The sequence below is a fragment of the Rhizophagus irregularis genome, chromosome 10, assembly GCF_026210795.1.
Source record: "Rhizophagus irregularis chromosome 10, complete sequence".
Taxonomy (NCBI): domain Eukaryota; kingdom Fungi; phylum Glomeromycota; class Glomeromycetes; order Glomerales; family Glomeraceae; genus Rhizophagus; species Rhizophagus irregularis.
In genome coordinates, this window is record NC_089438.1 from 3,711,417 (window position 1) to 3,731,951 (window position 20,535).

Consider the following 20,535-nt stretch of genomic DNA (forward strand, 5'->3'; position numbering starts at 1 on the left):
AGCTGAATTGGCTCGTGTAAATTTACGAATCTATAATGAATTAGCTAAGGAAACTAATTGTACGATTGGTAAATTTCATTATTATTTCTTTATTAATATTCTGATTTTAATTTTGTTTCTTCTATTTGTTATCTATTCTAAGATTCACATGATCATTTTATCAGCTCTATGGGACCACACCGCCGAATTATCTCTCAAAATCATCCATCAATTCTCGATATACGGTGCATTGCGCGCTACGTTAATTTAATCAGTTCTGACATGATTAAATGCGCAAATGTAATCTCACAAGATTTTTCAAAAATTCGGCTATAGGCGCGGCATTACTTAAAGCGCTATTCAATTAAAAAATATACAAGGAGGAGGTCTAAAATCGTACGTGGAGACAAGGTGGATGACAGTGTATGAATGCACAAGCTTAATTTGGCGTTAAAAGATGCTTTGCAATATTGTATTCTCTAAGTCTATTAAAAAGAAGTTACTTTTTGAGATAACTAATGTATATTACTTAAAAATATTACTTAGATAATCACAAATAAAATCAATGTTGAGAAATCATGGATTTTTTGACGATATTCGTATGTTTTAAGGATGCAATGTTAAAATTAGAAGGTAAAACGCAACTCTATCAGTAATAGCTTCTCAAAATCGCATAAAATATCAGAATTTTATTTTATTAATATGACAGCACATTATACATTTAAAAGTTTTTTATTAATTTGTAAAAAAATAAAGTTTAATATTTACGGTATTGCGGATGAGTTGCGATACCACAAATGAGTTGTGGCAATGAAATGACGATATCAAATCAATATCGTAAATACGTCTTTTTTTTTTATTTGAAATTACCGACATCGTAATGATATCAAGACTGTGCCGATTAGATATTTTTGAATAGATATTGTCATGATATCTTGGCGATAAATTGGGGGATGAAGTGACGATATCAAATCAATATCGCAAATACTACATCTTTTTTTTGAAATTACTGACATCGTAATGATATCAAGACTGTGCCGATTTGATATTCTTTTGAATAGATATCGTCACGATATTTTCGTGATAAATTATGGTGATAATGTGACGATATCATATCAATATCGTAAATACATCTTTTTTCTCCCTGAAATTAACAATATCGTAACGATATCAAGACTATACCGATCAGATATTCTTTTAAATAAATGTTGTCCTGATATTTTTGCGATAAATTATGGTGATGAAGTGACGATATCAAATCAATATCGAAAATACTACATCTTTTTTTTTGAAATTACTGACATCGTAATGATATCAAGACTGTGCCGATTTGATATTCTTTTAAATAGATATCGCCACGATATTTTCGCGATAAATTATGGTGATGAAGTAACGATATCGAATCAACATTATAACAATATTATCACGGAAATTGATACCATTATGACATGAAATTTATATCGTAACCATATCAATTCAACATCGCTCAAATTTTCAAGGTTTCTGTAAAGTAGTCATTTCAGTCAAAATGAATCAGATCAGATGGAATCCTTATTTACCCTCAAAGCATCGTCAAGTTCTTTTGGCATGTCATTTCTTGTTAAATAAAAAACTAAATGTGAACTACTTTCACTCTCTAAACCGCTTAAATCTGATAAATTACTTGATGAACTACTTGATGAACTACTTGATGATTGAACTGGAGCTTTTTCTTTTTTTCTATTAGAAACTTTTTTTTTGGTACTTGACGAACTACTTGAAGAACTACTTGACGAACTACTTGATGAATGAACCGGAGCTTTTTTTTTCTTTTATTAGAAACTTTTTTTTTGGTATCTTTTTTGTCAGCAGATTTTTTAGTATTATTTTTTTCCACTTTTATTTTTACATCGTCATCTGAACTTATAATAACTGGATCTTCTTGAAAGCCAGCTATTCAGGAAGGCCCTGGTATTCTGTAGGGCAAACCTGCCGACTCTCGCGACTCTTAGAAATTAGTCAACTTTTCTATACATTGTGCCAGGTATTTAACCTGTTCCGTTAGAGCTAAAAAAAATTTAGTTATTTTTTGAAAAAAAGGAAAAAAGCATGATCTGCAATTGCCGGTCTTACCAACTATTTCATCAACATTTTCGATATTCTTATTAGACTTATCAGATTGATTAGGTTTATTAGATTTATCAGACATATTAACGATATTTATTTTTTTTTCTTTACATTAACGAAAGAAAGAAATCTGTCATTATATATTTTTAATATCAATTATTTATTTAACAATTATAATGATTAATAAAAATCAAAAAAAATTATATTTTTTGATTAATCATTAATCAGCTAAATAATGTGAAATTTATATTTGAATGTCCAATTTTCTATTGTTAATTAAATATCCAATATTTTGATAAATTGATAAATTAATTTAGTGGTTAGAATTTTCACATTCATAGTTATACTTTGTATATTTTTGTTCTATAAAAAAAAATACAATTTTAAAATAAAATTAATTTCATAAGTGAAATTGCTGATTTATTGGGATTACAGCATTATATGCAATAGGATTCTTTTTACCAATTACAAACTTAGTAGATACAAATCGGCTATATAAGTAATGAATTGGAATTATGCTATATCATAAAATTCATTTCGCCAAAGTTCAATATTTGAGCTTTTTTCATCAATTTTTGTATAAAATCGAGTTTGCTGGTTTGGTGCTGGTTTGTACCATTTGATAAATGCTAATCGATGAGTTTTAAGCTCACCGGAAATCTGCTCAAAATAATATTGCACCTGGCCAGGAAATAAATCAGTCGTTTGATAAAATTTTAGAATTTTTCAAGTATCAGGATGCCATTGCTGATCCAAAAATTTCTGCTGAAATCCTAACACAGCCAAATTGATTAACCATATTCGGCACAACAATTGAATCAATTGAATCTCTTGGACTGGCTATTATTTCGGCAATTGTTACAAATTGTAATTGTTATAATAATCGGTTAAATATTATCAGGTAAAGCAATCCGACTTCTACTTGGCATAAGCATTTCACCAGGAAATGGTTCGCTACCGACAATTGTATCATCAATTTGATTCAACACAGTGAGTATTTCTTCCTGCTTTTATTATTTTTAATTTTACCATTTCTATTTTTAATTTTACTAACTATTTCTAACTATTTTTAATTTATTTACTAACTATTTCTAACTATTTCTAACTATTTCTAACTATATTTAATTTTACTAACTATTTTAATTTTAAGTTACGATTATTTTTACGTGAATATATTGACTGTGAGCGAGTTATGGGCAATAATTTTTGTAATAATGAACTGGCGGCGCTATACATGCCACCCAAATTATTTTGGACTGCCGTAATTATAAGTAAAATTCCAAATTCAATTATGGCATCCCAAATTATTTTAGCACTTTACATAGTAAATTATATATAAACCAAATGAATTATGGCATCCCAAATTATAATTATGGCATCCCAAAATAATTTGGGCAGCATGTATAGGCGGCGCCTTTATTTGCACCGCATTGGACTCGTTCCAGATATAAGGAAAGTTAAAGGTCACCCAGCAGCTGGACCAGCGTCAAGACCAGCAGTATGACTTGATGAAATTTGCGGAAAGTGAAAAGTCCTTTAATGATGGATATGACGCTGATGTTGAAGAAGGAGAAGAGACTGTTTTATTAACAAGTACTGGCCAATCTTCCAACCAATCTTCCAACCAACCTTCTAACCAATCTTCCAACCAATCTCTAACCAACAACCTTCCGACCAATCCTCTAACCAACAACCTTCTGACCAATCCTCCAACCAACAACCTTCTGACCAATCTTCCAACCAACCTTCTGGCCAACCTTCTGGCCAACTTTTGACGATGATTATCTTGAAATGGAAGTGATGGTGGTGGTGTTGTGGTGGTGGTGATTTCCTATATTTTGTATTTATGATTGCATATGAAAAATTCAAAAAATGAGTTTGACGGTCTGGGCAGATATTACCATGCATATGACTGCATATGAAAATTTCATACGCAGTCGAAAAATGAATTAGGTGGTCCATTATTTTCGCAAATAGCTGTAATCTGTACACAGGTCGAAATACTAAAAATTGGCAAAAAAAATGGCGTGAAAAGCAGTGGCTATTTTTGGCTGTTTTTGGCTGTTTTTAGCTGTTTTTGGCTATTTGCGAATTAACCTATACTATTTGTAAATAGTTTATATAAATTTGCGAATAGTTTATGCAATTCTAGCCATTTTTTTTGCCTGTTTTTGGTCATTTGACGTGTGGTATCAATCGGACATATGCCTGATTGGTACCCGATTGACAATAATTCGACCTGCTGATAGCTGATTGATGACTGATAATCAACAATATCCAATCGGCAACCAATAAGTCAACGTCTAATATAGATGACAGATGGCTGATTGTTTATCGATTGTTAAACTGGCACCAATCAGTCACCAATTGGCACCAATCGGTCATATAACTGATGTGTAGCCGATTGAACTAAATGCCTGATTGATGACCGGTTGGTATCTGATTGAATGAATCAGTAACAGATCAGCTACCAATCAGGTACCAATCAGTTATATGACTGATTGATGACTGGTATATTATATTTCGACCTGTGGTGATAGAGGAATTTCATGAGTATGTCATTCCTCCAAACTTTTGTCTCTTTATGCTCCCAGTATAATTTTAATAGTTGACATAAAGTGAAATTATGCCAATTAGCTTTAAGTAGAATCTGCAATAGGCTTATTTTTTCGTTAACCACCGCTAGTAAACTTCTTTCTGATACGATACCCCAAATACGATAGGAGATGAAAGAAAGATATCTTTTTAGTATTGGTAATTCATGTAAAGGCAGAATCAAAAGCCTTCTTTCTCTCCAATGCATATAGCCTTCGAGTAGTAATTTATGATGTACTGATCCATTTATAACTATTATGCGATTAGATTTGGGATTATATATTTTTTTGTAAGCGGGCTCATGCTCTGACGGTTGGCCTGATATGTCCATAACGTTAGTATGAAAAGATAATTTATCTCATTATAATGCTGATTAATTTAAATACATATTTTATTATGAAATTAAAAGTGAAAGAGGGTTTTATATCCTAAAATACTTTTGCTTTAGTGTCTTTGACCATAGCTCGCTTTACTTGCGCACATATTAAGAAGGATAATACTATTTGTGGAAATAAGTGCTGTGACCCTACCGGGTATTATAGACACTGGAAATTATATAAAAAAAATATAGAAAAAAAACCCTGCCTTGTTAGTGGTTGTCGTAAATATACTCTTTCTACTACGAGATATTGTCCTGATCATTCGAGTAGATTTCATTTGCTAAATTATCGGATGAGGCAGAAGTATGAAGCTGAGGCCCTTCAACCCAAATCCCTGAAGCTCCAATTTCCAAGTCAGATGATAATAATGCTTCGATCCATGAATACTTGTTTCCCACTTCTTTACAACTATTTGCAAATTCATTAAGAAGAGATTTAATGGATTCAATCTGAGTCGAAATACTAGGTGATAGGGTTGTAATTAATAGCTCAGCTACAGAGACACCCAGAATCTATGAAGATCCAGTTTCCAAGTCAGATGATGAGGATATGGGTCTCGGCCTCTTTGGGGATTAGTGATTGCTCGACCCAGAGCATTAGGAATCCTCTCTGAATTTTCTGCCAGAAAGAAAGCAAAAAAAATATTATTTCATTAGACATATAAAATTGGCAGAAGCCTGCATCTCAGAAGTATGTGACTATGTATTCTGGCCGGAGTGATACATGAATAGATTTTTTTACCGATAGATGTAGCCTTTTGCGGAATTATATTATATAAAATAGCAGAAGGCTACACATACCAAATAGTATTAGCATATATCAAATAAGTCCTGAATATCTTCTGTAATTTGCATATTGTCCACTTTGCTAGAAATAGTAAAATTATCTATTAATTTATCAGGTGGGAGTTTACTATATCCATACCGAGTATCTTGCCCATTTTCCCAATAAATTTCTTCACCCGTTTGATATGAAGGTAATCTAGGAGTGTCTTTAGTATCGAATGATCCATCTAGGCGGTAATACCTGTGACTCCTATCTACAGCCTTAAATTTCAACCCATAAGTTGCATATAGTGCTAAGTTCAGTAAACCAAGTTTTGCCTGATCTGTTTTCAATCCTGATTTTTTAACTCTACGCGATGCATCTGTATTGTCAAATACCCGAGCCATTTTGAGAACTAAATCCTGGAGATGAGATATCGATTCAGGAGAATTCAGACGCATCTTAACAACATCAGATTTATATCTGGCTCTATCATCGATATCTCTAGCTGGTGTACAAATTTTTAATAATTCTAGACAAATTCGATGCCTCTCAGCCCGGGTTATAGTTGTAAGCCTATCTTCTCTATAATCTTTATGGGTGATAGCCTCAACAGCCGTTTCGTTGTCAGTACCAGCATCTCGTAACTGCCTATAAGCTCTGAACCATTTCATATGGTTATAATTCCCATACTTTGAGATGAACTCTTCGGTCAATGATTCAGATGAAATCTCATAACAATCTGCAATATGATGCCAGTCTAAAGAGCGTATCTCTTTTAAAGTCTTCTTCGACTTGCTTTCCAATAATTCAGCAGTCTCATGATCGAGGATATTAGCATTAGTTATTGCTGATATCTTCTCTGTCTTAACAGTAGCGGAATTCAACTTTACAACTTGAGATAATAATGTAACATTTTCATCGTATTTAGGAATAGGTTCTATGATGGAAATAATCATACCCGCTTTTCGAAGAAAATCAACCATCCTCTAACCAAATAATCTCTGAGAACGGAATTTCTCCAACATAAATGCTACCCATAATCGAATGGTTGGTACATCCTTATTCTGGATGATAGAGTCTATGTCAGGAAATATTCCTCTATTCTGAAGTTCTCGGGGAAGACATTCTCGTTTGGCATTCAACAACCATTGGAATAATCCTTTCTCTGTAATAGGAATATTAAACGATCTTTGTTCGATATGACATATATAGTCTTTGATATATCGCATGCGGAATAACATCTGATTTGTCCCAGCATTCGTTTCTATATAACTGTTAAAGATGCAGAATGCTCGTTCAAACTTGGGATTGGTGCAAGACACTCCTATCTTTAGAGTACTAGTATAGACAACTAGGTCTACGTCTTTCCATGATTCTTCTACGTTGCTAAAGTCATGAGCCTTCTCCACCAGATCAGATTTACCATGATATTCCTTGATCCGTAATTCTGGAAAATCAGTTTTGAGAGCACGAACAATTCCTTGCATGTCTTTTCTAAGGTGACAGATGCATGAGCGATGCGCTTATTCATTTCTCAGAAGGCAGTGAAGATATTTGCCTAGCCCAATCCCAGAGTTCGGCTAACACAGTTTCCGTCTTTATTAAGAGCCAAGCGGAATGTTTTACCATTCTGAGGCTGGTAAGTATTGTAGATAACTGAAAATGGTTTATCCTTGCGAAGGGGCTTAATCCATTCAATATTTAGATCAGTAAGATCATTATCCATGACAATAATCTGTCTAGCCTCTTGGATTAATTTATATAATCTCTCTATTGATTGTCCCGCCAGTCGACTTTGTGCTTGAGCAATTATAGATACTATTTCATCAAGCCATAAGTCATATTGGATTGGGAGGCATTTGCATTTTTTATTACATTTGCATTTATTAACAATACGATGTAAACTCTCTATTTGACATACCACCCTCTTGTGATCGGGTAGATTTATATTACCATCAATATCAAAATATGACCTATGATTAAGCCTTGTAGTAACAGCATTCGAGTAAGAGTAGCGCGTAGACAGTACTAGTAAGTTTACGTCATCAGGAATAACCAAATTTTTAAGAACATATGTTTTTCCTGTTTCCCAAGGCGACTTCACATATATATCGCCTTCATTGGGTAATGATCTTACATATCTCTCCTCATATGTTTCTGTCGCTGTAAGGGGATCAATATACTTGACCCAAGATGGCATTTTTACGAAAGCTTTAGGGAAACCCGGAGCCTTTACCTTGTGGAAAGATTGTGGAGAATTTTTATTTTCTTGCTGAATTTTTTCTGCAATAGATGGGTCGCATTCAAAAACTTCCCTAAGTTCATCAGTATCTTGCCAGAAGCATTTTACAATGAATGTTCCATTGCTGGCATATACACGACTGAACCACTGCTGATCTTTGTCATGTATACGTTTACATAGTGAACATTCTAGTGGACCTTTCCGGTTGAAATATACGAAGTTTTCCGAATCTTTTTCTTTGATAGTCCAATCCCTAAGATAGTTAGAATGCTTTTGCAAAATAAGATTCGCGCATTTTTGCAATACATTCTGACCCACGATTATTCTTAGTGGATTATTATTTTTTTCTTCACTAAGCATCTGAGGTCTTACTTCAAGTCCCAATCTAGGAGGCAGTTGAACCCTAACGTGATCGAGTTCATTCTAGTCATTGTCTAGAGAGAATTGGAGAATGCGCTTCACCTGACCTTTTTTTGCTGATCTGATTAGGCGAAGGTTGAAATTCTGACCAGGCAACCTTCTGTCAATATACTTGCCAAATTTTTCACCGGTTATGGTATATGCTAATTCTGTAAACGCTTTGAGTTCATGATGATCAATAAGGAAAGCTAGTGCATAAAAAATATGATAACTACATTTGTTAGGATCCGTTGATGTAGTAACTATTAACCCTTTAAGAATATCCTCCCAGCTACAATCAAGAATTCGATACAAAGCTCTTATGAAAGATAGGCAGATTCGAAAGAATACTTCTTGTGCCTTAACACCAGTCACTTCCATATCTTCTTGCAAAGCATCTATGTCAATCACGGCTCTTAAAGGTTTTTGTCTATTAATACATTCGTGAATCCCAGGTAGACCATATACTTCAGAAATGTTGTCTGCAACAGAAAACTTTGGGGCTCAATCGTCTTGATCGATTTTGATAACCAATTTATCTTCCACTTTATCCTGGTCATAAGCATTATATAAACTAGAGCCTTTTTCATTTGGAAAGAGGAACGAATAGATTGGAAGGCAATCCAACGATCCTTTATCGTCTGACATATCTCTAGGCGATGATGAGAGAATCCCCCGAATGGTATTTAGCAAATCTTTAGGGGAAAATTTATCATTGAAGTTTTCTTGCCTCAAAGTATATGTCACATTAACCTTTCGTTCTTTTACAGCTTCAGTAGTGCTGGTTGAAGCGCAGGGAGCTTTTTCATTATCGGACTCATAATTAGACTCGTAGTTATTATAATCATCTGATCCACAATCAGAATCATTATTATAGCTAACTGAGTCACTCAAGTATTCACCGGGGTTGGCACCGTCGTAGCGGGCGAGAGTTCCTTGATCAGTTTGGTCGGAAATAGTTGAGGTATACATGCTGACAGTAGGTAAAGATATTATATCACAATATATTTCTGAAATGTTTAATTAATTTTTTTGTCCTTTGAAAAAAAGAGACATATAGCAAGCTAGTAGATAAATCGTAAATAAAAGGGAAATGGATATGTATCTGAAAGTGTAGCCTTCTGCGGAATTATATTATATAAAAATGGCAAAAGGTTACACTTTTCTAGTCATGTACTCAGGTATATGTGGGTATAGCCTTCGCGACTTATCCTTCCTAGATATGTATCCGGATATGATATGAAGGCTTCTTTGGAAATATTGGCACTTGGCTACCCTATCACTAGTATGAATTCAGGTAAGTGGTATGTTTCTTTTGGCTCAAATATGTCTGAAAATATACCACCAAAGGCAATATGAATGCACTCTAATAATTCGAACTTTGGGACGCGAAAATGATATACTTATACTGGCGCAATAGTTGGGTTACAAAATGATGCACTTCTGGTAATCAAATGGGTCGGCCATGATAATACATATCGCACCACCAATTCTCAAACCAACTGGAAATACAATATGAATACACTCTAATAATGCAAACTTTGGGATGCAAAATTGGCATAATTATGGATGGCGTACTTTTTGGCAATCAAATGGGCGGCCATAGTAATGCATATCGCACCTCCAATTCTCTGACCGATAATGTAATTTATTTTTTGCATTTTGAATTTTCTAACCTGCGGGATAGCAAAGTCACGTGACTGGCACAATAGGCGCAGTAGATTTGTTTAAATTCGACTTGATAGATTATATATGGTATTTAGATTATATGTTTTAGATTATATATGATATATAGATTATATGATTTAGATCATATGTGGTAGTTAGATTATATGTAGTATTCAGATTTTATGTGATATTTAGATCATATGTGATAGTTAGATTACATGTAGTATTCAGATTATATGTGATATTTAGATTATATGTGGTACTATAATCTAGGGTAAGTGGGATACCACATGTGATATAATTATATCACATGTGGTATCCCACTCCTGCATAAGATTTCAATGGGAACTGCGTATCATGCACGTGGAGACGACTTAAATTCAACTACTCCAAGAACACCACCAAAAATCCTTCGGTAACGTGACTCCATTTTATTTATCACAACCGTCACACCCTACCGCATTTCCACTTTTTATATTTATCTGAGGGACTTAGTTTTTTCAAGTAAGTAAAAACATATTTGTCGCACCCTTATTCGTCACTGTTTATTTTCATGTGTTAGTGCATAACGCCGTAATGCAGGCCAAAAGTCACGTTACCGGAGATTTTTTGGTGGTGTTCTTGGATAGTTCTTAAATTCGTAAAATCTGAAAAAAACAAAACTCTTCCCCCTTTCCGTCAGATTTCATGGAAATCCGCAGTATATACAAATTTTTTTAAAAAATAAACTTTTAACCCTTTACGTTGGTATAAAAGGAGTGAGGACCACTAGGTGACTTCGACGGAAAGTACTCCTTATACATCCCGTTGCTTTTGGAAAAAGTTTTTTCATTATAGTATACCAAAATTTTTGTAGTTATGTCATCTTTAAAGTCCTTAAACGTTTTACCTTCCCTTGAGAAAAAATATCCTCTTGACGTTTCTTTTTCCAAATTTCACATGACTCGTCCTAATCGAGCTGGTTACAACAAGATTTATGAAATCAGAAGATGAAAAAGTTTCTTTTTTGAGCTTGTCGATCAGACCACAAACACCAATGAAATTCATCTTAAGATCCATACAAATGATTATCACATGAAAACTACCCCGATTAGTTACCCCAACACAAGTAAACTCCCCAATGACAAATACCAGATTAGTGTTATGCTCACGCACTTTTTTTCTTTACAAAGAGTTTTACCCAGGCGTATACAACAAAAATTTTTTAATTTTATCCAAGACAAATTAATTGCACGCAAGGCGATCATTATATCACGTGCTTGTAAAATAGACTCACGTAACATTAGCATTAAAACTTTTTTTAATTTTACCTACAAAAGATATCGCTTTCACTTTGGAATTTATACTCCTTGTTCTCATAATCATATAACCCCCGGATTCTCTGATTATACCCCTGCTAAAAGTATTTGTAAAGTACCAGCACTGTTCTTGATGTCCGACTTTAGAAGAGCTTGCGTCTTACATCAACCTACATTCTTTAAAAATGATATGTTTACACATATTAAAAACCCTAAAAAAGAATTAAATATTGACATCACAGACCCTTCAATAACCCCAAAGGCTTATTATCATGCTAACCTTTTATACACTCACTGGAATACACACAGAACAAAAAGAATTTACTCCCAAAGATCTGGAATTTCTTACGAAGAAACGATTCACGCTCATGATCGTTATTCAATTAATCACCTTAATAATAAACATATATACAGAAAGAGACTTAATAATTTTTCCTTTCGAAGAAGTCATAACCCTCGTGTGAGCAAGACTCAAGAGATTCGTTTTGATCGGGCTAAACGACGCATTTTTCATATGAAAGAACACAATCCTCTCGATCATCAGCAACATCGATTTGCTACAGCGCAACGATATCAGTTTATGTTTACCGAATCACAATTTGTTCTTAAACCCATCAAACATCTACTCTACAACCAAGGTCTTCATCATAGAAATTACAAATTTTGGACGCCTTTTTTTGGACATCCTGGTAGAAAAATTATGACTAACATCGTTGAGGATACTCTATCACTTAATATTGTTCATACGGTGGCCCCGTACAATCCTATCCCTAATATGTTTATTCTTCGCAAATATCGTAATATAATTCCTAAGGAGCCTCTTTATACCGCTGATGGTATATATATTGTTCCTGGTTCTAGAGAATGGTTTACTTATATGTATAATTTACACATCAACTTGCCTCCACCACTTATAAAAGCACAACATCGTGCCTTACGACTTGAGAATGAGCATATCGAAGTAATTAGAAAAACTAAAGAAGATGCAATTCTTCATGGGACTTCATTTAATCGTGTTAATAGACGAATACACTTGGCATTTACGCTAACCTTAGTTAGTGAGCGTGTTCACTATGAAATGACGGATTATACAAATGACTACTTGGCATCTGACGATGATAAGATCAAATCAGATATTTATGAAAAAATGACTAAATTTACCGCATTAGTGATTAAGGGAGCTAAAGCGCGTGTTCTTGACAGCAAACTAGCACGTGGCGGCCGTTCTTTCTTTCCTTCAGAAGTGACAGTGGACACTTCTGACGATGCTAAGGAACTTGAACTCAGACCTAAAAAAAAAAGAATTTCTTCGCATACTAACCTTTACCCTTTGATTGACAACACTGATCGATTTAAACGTAGACGTTTCTCTCCTGCCGTTATGGATAACTCAACAGGAGCGGAGCTTTATTAATATTAAACATTTATATTATATTTTGAGTCAAAAAAATTTTTTTTTCCTACTTACCAGTAGTTTATTTCTACATCTTATTTTCCTTTTATTATTGATACCCAATTTGAGTAACCAAAAAACAATTAAGAATAGTGTGAATCATTCCAACTCTGACAGTATTTACAGTTGGCGCCCTTTTAGGCAAAAGAAAAATATGGGACTTCTCACCCCTTATAGAAGTTCATTATTTTATAATGTATAGTTTTGCCACACTTAATTTTTATATATACGACACTTTATATATACATCATAATTTACCACATTAATGTAGCTATTAGATAGCAGTTTATTCTTTTCTGGTTCCCTAGTTCTATGTTTCCTTTTACCTGCTCCTTCATCGGTCGTGTTGTTGGAGCAGTCTATCATATATAAAAATTAGGTAGGGTCTGCCCCTCGGGATAGATGATGGACTAAATGTTGGGCATATTCTTTGGATAGATGCTCTCTTAGAATAGTTCTTCTGACTTTACATAAAATAAATAAATAAATAAATAAATAAATTCGTAAAATCTGCACGTTATCTGATTATCCATTGATTGGTTCAATCTTCACAGATGTTGCATGAAATTCAACAAGCTAGATTACCAAAATCGTCATATCCATGTAAAGGAAAAAAAAATTTTTCCCAAAGAAGAAAGAAAAGAAAGGAGGGAAATACGTAATAACAAAAAGAAAGTAAAAAGTAGGAATAAACGCTATACAATAGCTAAACCAAATATAAAATTGTGTATAACAAATATCTATTATTATCAAGGGTTCTCTTTCAAATAAAACTCGTTAAGGTGTATCTATTTTTTCTTGTCTAAAAAATTATTTTAGTGATGGCAAAAGTTTTATCTAATAAATTTCGGACCGAATACGTTTGGAACTGCCCACAAAGTGGTAAAAGGTCCTTTTTTGTATTTCGAGTTAACAACAGTTAAAAACTTCGGATTTTTCAAAAGCGTTAAAAAAATAATGCTCTATTCCCTAAATTGGAATTTTGCCATGACTTTTTCTTTTAGAAAAATGTGATTTCTTTAGAAAATGTATTAAAAAAAAAAAAAGAATAAAAAAAAAACGAAATTTTTATTTTTCAAATATTTTTTTCTTTGGTTTTTTTAAAATGACTCAAAAAAAAAACTACAAGTAACGTATCAAAAAAAAACTACAGATAACGAATTTTGAAATAAACGAGCGAACAAGTTCTTAAAGCACAAAAAATCGTAACGACATGCTAAAGAAGTTTTCCTTATGGCTATTAACTCAATAAAAATAATCAACAGTAAGTAAAATAATTGATTTTTAAAAAAAATTCTTTTATGATTTTTTTAATATATTATTTTTTTTGACATGAAGCCGTGAATAAGTTATCAGGTTTTGGTAATAGATTTTATTATATAAAATATATTTAACAATTCAAGAATGAAACAATTACGGCCTTTTAAAAAAGACATACGTCAAATATGGCGTATTTATGGAAAAACAAGCAGAAATTATTGGTTGGAACGATATGCTAGGCTCATTGATTTTCTACCGATTGAAATAAGCATAATATTAAAGGTAGTATGTCAAATACTATTAGTGAATAATTAATTTACTTCATAAAAATATAGATAAAGATAAAACATTTAAATGAACTATATCATCTTTTTAAATGCCCAAATGTATGTATCAATTTACTAAAAATAAAACTTTCTATTAATTCTACTATATTAGAAAACTAGGTCTTCGTGCAAGTCTAATAAAAAGACACAAAAGTTCACAGATATCGCTTCTAACATAATTTCTGTAACTGATTCAGACTATGAAGAAGTTGAAGAAAATGAAGATGATGTTTAACAATGAAAATCAAAGAAGCTGCAAAGGAAGTAGCGGATACAACCACATCAAATATCCCGTCACGCTCGAATGTCTGGTCGCATGTCTCATCACGCTTATCCTCACCACGCGTCTCATCATCACAATCTGGTATTTATCAATTTACTATAAAATTAAAGTTTATAAATTATCTAATAATAATTTATTTTTAAATTTAAACATAAAAATACTGTAGGAACTTAACTTGCATCTATTGTAACGGTTTCCACTGGGTAGCTTACTGCGATAAAATCCCTTCCGAGTTTAAAGGTCACTGTGTTAAATGCTGGTCCAGCAAATCTTACCAAGCGAAAACTTGTGTAAATTTAACGCCAGAAAGGAGCCATGGCTTTAAAAATAATTTTTTATTATTTTTCTTTTTGTCCAATTGGGGTTGGACGTGTCTGATTGGGAGGGATCAGACTTTTTTTTTATAATTATTTTATAATTTTTTATTCTTTTTGTCCAATAGGGTTTGGACGTGTCTGATTGGGAGGGGTCAGACTTTTTTTTTATAATTATTTTATAATTTTTAATATAATTTTTTAAAAAAATAAATTTTTTTATAAAATTACGTACTATGCATTACAAATGGTAATTTGAATGGCGTATAAAGTGTTAATAAATGTACCAAAAAATGTAGAGTAACGAACCTTATGTCAATCAACGCTACTTAAAAATATTAAACAATTTTATGGCGTCGTTTAAAAACACGTATAAAAATGCGTATATTGATTGTTAAAAATGTGTATATTGACGTGTCAGTAAACACATTTATATGTAATATTGCTAATAATAATGATTATGCATACAGTACATTAATACAGTAAGTACATTAGTAATAATATCTAATTAACTACATATAATCAAACTCATTTGCATGCTCATCATACGATTTCATAACTCGTACATAAAATGATAATTAAGTTTGTGAAACGCATTCTGTTATTCTTAACCTGAAACTATAAGAAAAGTTAAGAAATGTCAAATATTTTTATTAAAAAAGAAATAATGAATAATTTAAAGAAAATGTGCTCAGGCTCTTTTTTTCCAATTTCCATCATTTTTTGATTTCACGTTGCTTTTGCGAACAATTTCTTTTATACCTACTAGCTGTTGACCTGTTACTTTGTAACGGTTTAATGGGTGTTAAATAAATAAACGCTACGCATGTATCACAATATAAAATCACGTGCATTTATCAATCTGTCAGATGTTCATGGTAACACATAAAGATTTAAAAAAGAGAATTTTTTTTTTTGTTAAAAATTAATCGAACAGTTAGAATGTTAACACTTAAAACCTTCCTACTGGTTTGCCAATTCAAGTCACAGTTTTTATTAATAATAAGCAAATAATACAATAATAAAACTAACGAAATATTTCAGTATACACAACATTTCTTGTTTGGCATGGGCGATCGTGATTAAGAAGAACCTTGATGCACTGATTCGAAGTTATCCTTGATAAGGCAACATATAACTGACCATGTGAAAAAACTGGCTGCGGTAGATACAGACCCACATGGTTTAATATCTGGCCCTGCGACTTGTTAATCGTCATTGAAAAGGCAACTCGTATCAGAAATTGGTGTCGTATTAAAACAAATGGCAAATTGGTATCCGAAGGTGTTAGTGAAATCCGTGGTATGAAGATACGCCTACCTACTTGTGGACCTGTCATAACTTCGGCATCAATGACTTTACTATAAAGGCCACGACAAATCAACCGTGTTCCATTACAAAGACCCTCCGAAGGATTCAAGTTTCGTAGAAGTATGATCAGAACTCCCACTTTCAATTTCAAATCACCAGGAGGAAGGCCGGAAATTTGCAAGGATCTTAAAAATTCTGGGGCATACAATTGAGGCCGGTCCGTATTGGTACCATCTGCTAAATCCACAGAATCTGCGCTAGGATATGTATGAAATTCACCTGGATATTGGTCCATTATTAAGGTTGAGATACGTTCAACATCGTCATTTTTCAGAATCAAAATAGCTCTGCCAACCATAAAATCCACACTGGCAGAATTTTCGTTTAAATTCGGATAGACAAAATCAATAAGATCTGATAATTTACCACCAGAAATTACCATAGCATAAGGGAGCTCAATCACATCTTCTGTATTTGGAACAACAGGATACTTCCCATCACCGACTTGTAAAAGAAACTTAGCAAAAATGTTCTGCTGGTGGTTCTCACCGTGGTCATTAGACTGACGAAGTCTCATATTAATTGACAACTTCATTACCTTCATGTGTCTCCATATAGATGAACGTCTTAGACATGATGAAACAACTTCAGTACGCGATGCATGTGGTATCACAGGAAGCACCTGACGAAAATCTTCCCAAATACAAATACTTTGCCTCCGAAAGGTTTATCAACTTGAGTAATATCACGAAATGTACGATCTAGTGCTTCAATCGCAAACTTATGGATCATAGGAGCCTCGTCCTAAATAAAAAGCTTTGACAAAAGAATTAGACGTGCTTTCTTACTATTTCGAGAAATGTTGCATGTAGAAGATTCATTAAGTTTAAGCGGAATTTTGAATCGACTATGAGCAGTCCTACCACCTATCATCAAGAGCGCAGCTATTCCAGATGATGCTACTGCCACTGCAATATCACCAGACGATCTAACAGTTGACAGCAAGACATTATACAAAAAAGTCTTTCCAGTGCCACCCGGTCCATCTATAAAGAAGCATCCATCACCGCATGTAACTGCACGCATAACAGATTCGTATATATTACGTTGATCATCATTCAACAGTGGAACATTTCGCGTGATGTCATCACTAAGCTGAGCAATATTATATGATCTTTCTTTACGAATCAATTGATCCAAATCCTCACCACCATGATTAATATCCAAAGATCTTGGTGGAGGAATCGGCATATTTGGAAAATCTCTCAGTGATTTACCATTAAGCAAAAGACAATCTTCCAATTGATGGAGCGCCTCACATTCAATTGCATGACTTATAGGATCATTTTGGGATTGTAGCGGGATATGATTATTATAACAAATATCTTCACATAATGCGAACTTGTGATCATTCCACAATATTTCAGGATTCAACGGTTGGCAGAAAAGAAGAATAGACGCAAAAAGGCTTCGCAATTGTTTACCTGTTTGAACTGCACTTGCTTCAAGTAAACATGCACTCTATTCGTCATCATCCTGTAGAAGGGACAAATGAACGCAAGCCTTTTTGAAACTGCTACAAACATAACCATTTACTGTCTTCAAGTCATCAAAGCTTGTTGCATCCTAACATGTGTCAGTAAAGTGCGAAGGTAATACCTTTCACCTTCCGAAGGCTGCACCATATAAAGTCTTCCGATTGCAAATGCAGCATTCTTACGGGGTTCCACATGTGATTAGTCTCATCCCAAGTACAATGAACAGGAAATTCACTATATATATATGAGCGGGCTGTAACATTATCTAAGTTAGCCTGGAACCAAGCCGTTAGTGTCGTTTTACATGAGTTAGCACGATCCACAACGCATTGAAGATCCTCTCCTTCCCGAAAAGTAACAGATTGCTGATCTGGAAGATGAACCGCAAGGCGTTGTACAGCTGGGAAACGACCATGCATTTTATAATGGAAAATCCGCCAAATGCTTTCAGATGCTGAAACGTATCTGGCATCCAGATACATTTTTATCTCATCAACAGGTTCAGTATGATCCAATGCATGTTGTCCAGTGTCATTGTGGGCTGATTGGTACAATGCTAATGTTACCCGGTCATGACCCTTATATACGTATTTATAAAGGTATTTAATGGACAATATTGAACTGCAAATTTCCACATTAATATGGGCATTGTATTTAGTGACCAAATCAACATTGTGCGGTACAACCCATCTGTTATCCAATCGGCTCCCATTTCTAGTATTAACAAAAGAACCATTATCACGCTTCCGATAAATAGGATAACCATTATTATCTTCCTGAGTAGATTCATTAAAGTTTTTAGGGTAATGTTTCTGACACATGCCGTCTTTCATACATGGAGAAGAAGGGTTCATAGCACCACACGAACCATGCATTATCATGGTAGACACAGTTTTATATGCAAGAGGATGCGTCAAAGGGTTCGGGATCTCAGCAGAAACAATGTGATCATAATCTTCCGTTGTTCGCAACTTACTCTCTGGGGCTAATATAAGTAAGAAGTGGGCATGTGGCAGACCACATTTTTGAAACTCTATTACGTATATATATGCTATGACCTTACCAAGACAGTTGTTGTGTAACAGATCTTTTAAAAACTCCCGCAGTTTAACATGAAATACGCGAGCAGTCAAGTCAGGTCGATCATTAGCACTTTGATAAGAAGACAACTCCCTAGTAATTTCAGCCCACTTCGGATTGCAGGTGAAAGTTACAAAGAGATCAGGCTTACCAAAGCAACTCATAATGGCCATTGCATCCTGATATAGCTGATACATATGCCGTGGTCCACCAGAAAATGAGGAAGGCAGAATTATATGACGACCAAGATCATTACTGGTGACAGCATGTAATGCATCCGAAACTCTACAATACAAATCAGTACGTAGAGAGTCTTGATTAAATTTAAGGTAATTCAACCGAGTTTGCTCTATCTTGGTATACTGGTCGACAATGTATTGCTGATATAAACGTCCAGCATTGTGAAGCCAATCACCTTCTCTAATTTGTAACCTGTATGAGTAGAATTGCATAGTCGTCACCCTTTCTCTTTTCTCAGATCCTGCAAGAGGTACATCAATATGCCACCCATCATCACCTTGCGGAAATAACAACACATAATGAAGAGGATCATATGACGGATGTATTTCCGATATTCTTTGAAGGCCTCCATTGTGTAGTCTAAGAACAATATCACGATTAGAAGCATGCAGTTCATGACCATCACCAAACATGATTGCAGCAACTTCCGAAGTTGAGGGAGCATTGTAGCGTCGGGAATCTCGCGTGCGATCAGCATGAATGACCATAAAAATTTCATCAGGCACGTTCATTTGGATAAGGTCTCTCACACGACAAAAGTTTCGGATATACGGATTGCATTCATCCAACATGATCAGCAGATTATGTAGAATGCCATCATTCAAATCAGACATTACATTATGACGATTTGCATTCTCATGCTCAGTGTCATAGATATATAACTGTGCAAACGCCGGCTGGAGACCATCTTCTGGCAGCAAGGAACTGATTCGATGATAAACCTGGCCATGAATGCGAAAATCAGAAATGCCTTGGCCAGCTATCACATTTATATCTGCACCAAACGACGTACACGCCAAAACATTATTATACCGTCTAATGTTTTTGCGAAAAGAGACTGCATCAGAGTCCGACGAAGTATACAGATTTAACAAATAAGGAGGTGGAACAATCAAAGGCGCCAAACGAACTTTGCCATGCGCGTAGCAAATTGAGAATGCAGGAGACGCAAGAGAAGAATTCCGATTCTTTTCCTCCATCCAAAACTTAGCACCACAATAGATGCAGGTTTGATTCATTCTACCTAATTCATGACGTGTTATCCCATTATCCGTACGTTCCAATTCATTCGTTCTATCATTGATCTTTCATTTTTTTCTCAAACTGGCCTGCCTTTCTTTAGCTAATCTCTTCTTACGTATTTCAGGAGTCTCATTTACTTCTTGTTCAGTATGATCGGGATGACGATTTTCATCATTGATTTTTCTCCTTTCTCTCAAGCTGGCCTGTTTCTCTCTAGCTAACCTCTTTCGACAGGATTCAATCGATTCACTTTTTTCGTATCCAGACGGCAT

At 34.2% G+C, this 20,535-nt stretch overlaps 7 protein-coding genes across 7 annotated transcripts; 2 read left to right on the plus strand and 5 right to left on the minus strand.

Annotated features, from left to right (window-relative positions):
* Positions 1-1,517: 1,517 nt before the first annotated feature.
* OCT59_002284 (uncharacterized protein) lies at positions 1,518-2,167 on the minus strand (the record flags this gene model as incomplete). The annotated part of the gene is made up of 2 exons (XM_066144399.1): positions 1,518-1,777; positions 2,092-2,167. The coding sequence occupies 2 exons, from the start codon at positions 2,165-2,167 to the stop codon at positions 1,518-1,520; spliced, it is 336 nt and encodes a 111-aa protein (XP_065995563.1).
* Positions 2,168-3,571: 1,404 nt separating this feature from the next.
* On the minus strand, positions 3,572-4,016 carry OCT59_002285 (uncharacterized protein; the record flags this gene model as incomplete). The annotated part of the gene is made up of 2 exons (XM_066144400.1): positions 3,572-3,916; positions 3,987-4,016. 2 exons carry the CDS (start codon positions 4,014-4,016, stop codon positions 3,572-3,574), a joined length of 375 nt encoding a protein of 124 aa, XP_065995564.1.
* Positions 4,017-5,299: 1,283 nt separating this feature from the next.
* On the minus strand, positions 5,300-5,657 carry OCT59_002286 (uncharacterized protein; the record flags this gene model as incomplete). The annotated part of the gene is made up of 2 exons (XM_066144401.1): positions 5,300-5,572; positions 5,649-5,657. The coding sequence occupies 2 exons, from the start codon at positions 5,655-5,657 to the stop codon at positions 5,300-5,302; spliced, it is 282 nt and encodes a 93-aa protein (XP_065995565.1).
* A 212-nt stretch (positions 5,658-5,869) lies between these two features.
* On the minus strand, positions 5,870-6,499 carry OCT59_002287 (uncharacterized protein; the record flags this gene model as incomplete). The annotated part of the gene is made up of 1 exon (XM_066144402.1): positions 5,870-6,499. One exon carries the CDS (start codon positions 6,497-6,499, stop codon positions 5,870-5,872), a length of 630 nt encoding a protein of 209 aa, XP_065995566.1.
* Positions 6,500-11,568: 5,069 nt separating this feature from the next.
* OCT59_002288 (uncharacterized protein) lies at positions 11,569-12,849 on the plus strand (the record flags this gene model as incomplete). Its single annotated transcript, XM_025309735.2, has 1 exon — positions 11,569-12,849. The coding sequence occupies one exon, from the start codon at positions 11,569-11,571 to the stop codon at positions 12,847-12,849; it is 1,281 nt and encodes a 426-aa protein (XP_025189814.2).
* Positions 12,850-14,292: 1,443 nt separating this feature from the next.
* On the plus strand, positions 14,293-14,709 carry OCT59_002289 (uncharacterized protein; the record flags this gene model as incomplete). Its single annotated transcript, XM_066144403.1, has 2 exons — positions 14,293-14,430; positions 14,587-14,709. The coding sequence occupies 2 exons, from the start codon at positions 14,293-14,295 to the stop codon at positions 14,707-14,709; spliced, it is 261 nt and encodes an 86-aa protein (XP_065995567.1).
* A 4,340-nt stretch (positions 14,710-19,049) lies between these two features.
* On the minus strand, positions 19,050-20,535 carry OCT59_002290 (uncharacterized protein; the record flags this gene model as incomplete). The annotated part of the gene is made up of 3 exons (XM_066144404.1): positions 19,050-19,072; positions 19,152-20,264; positions 20,379-20,535. 3 exons carry the CDS (start codon positions 20,533-20,535, stop codon positions 19,050-19,052), a joined length of 1,293 nt encoding a protein of 430 aa, XP_065995568.1.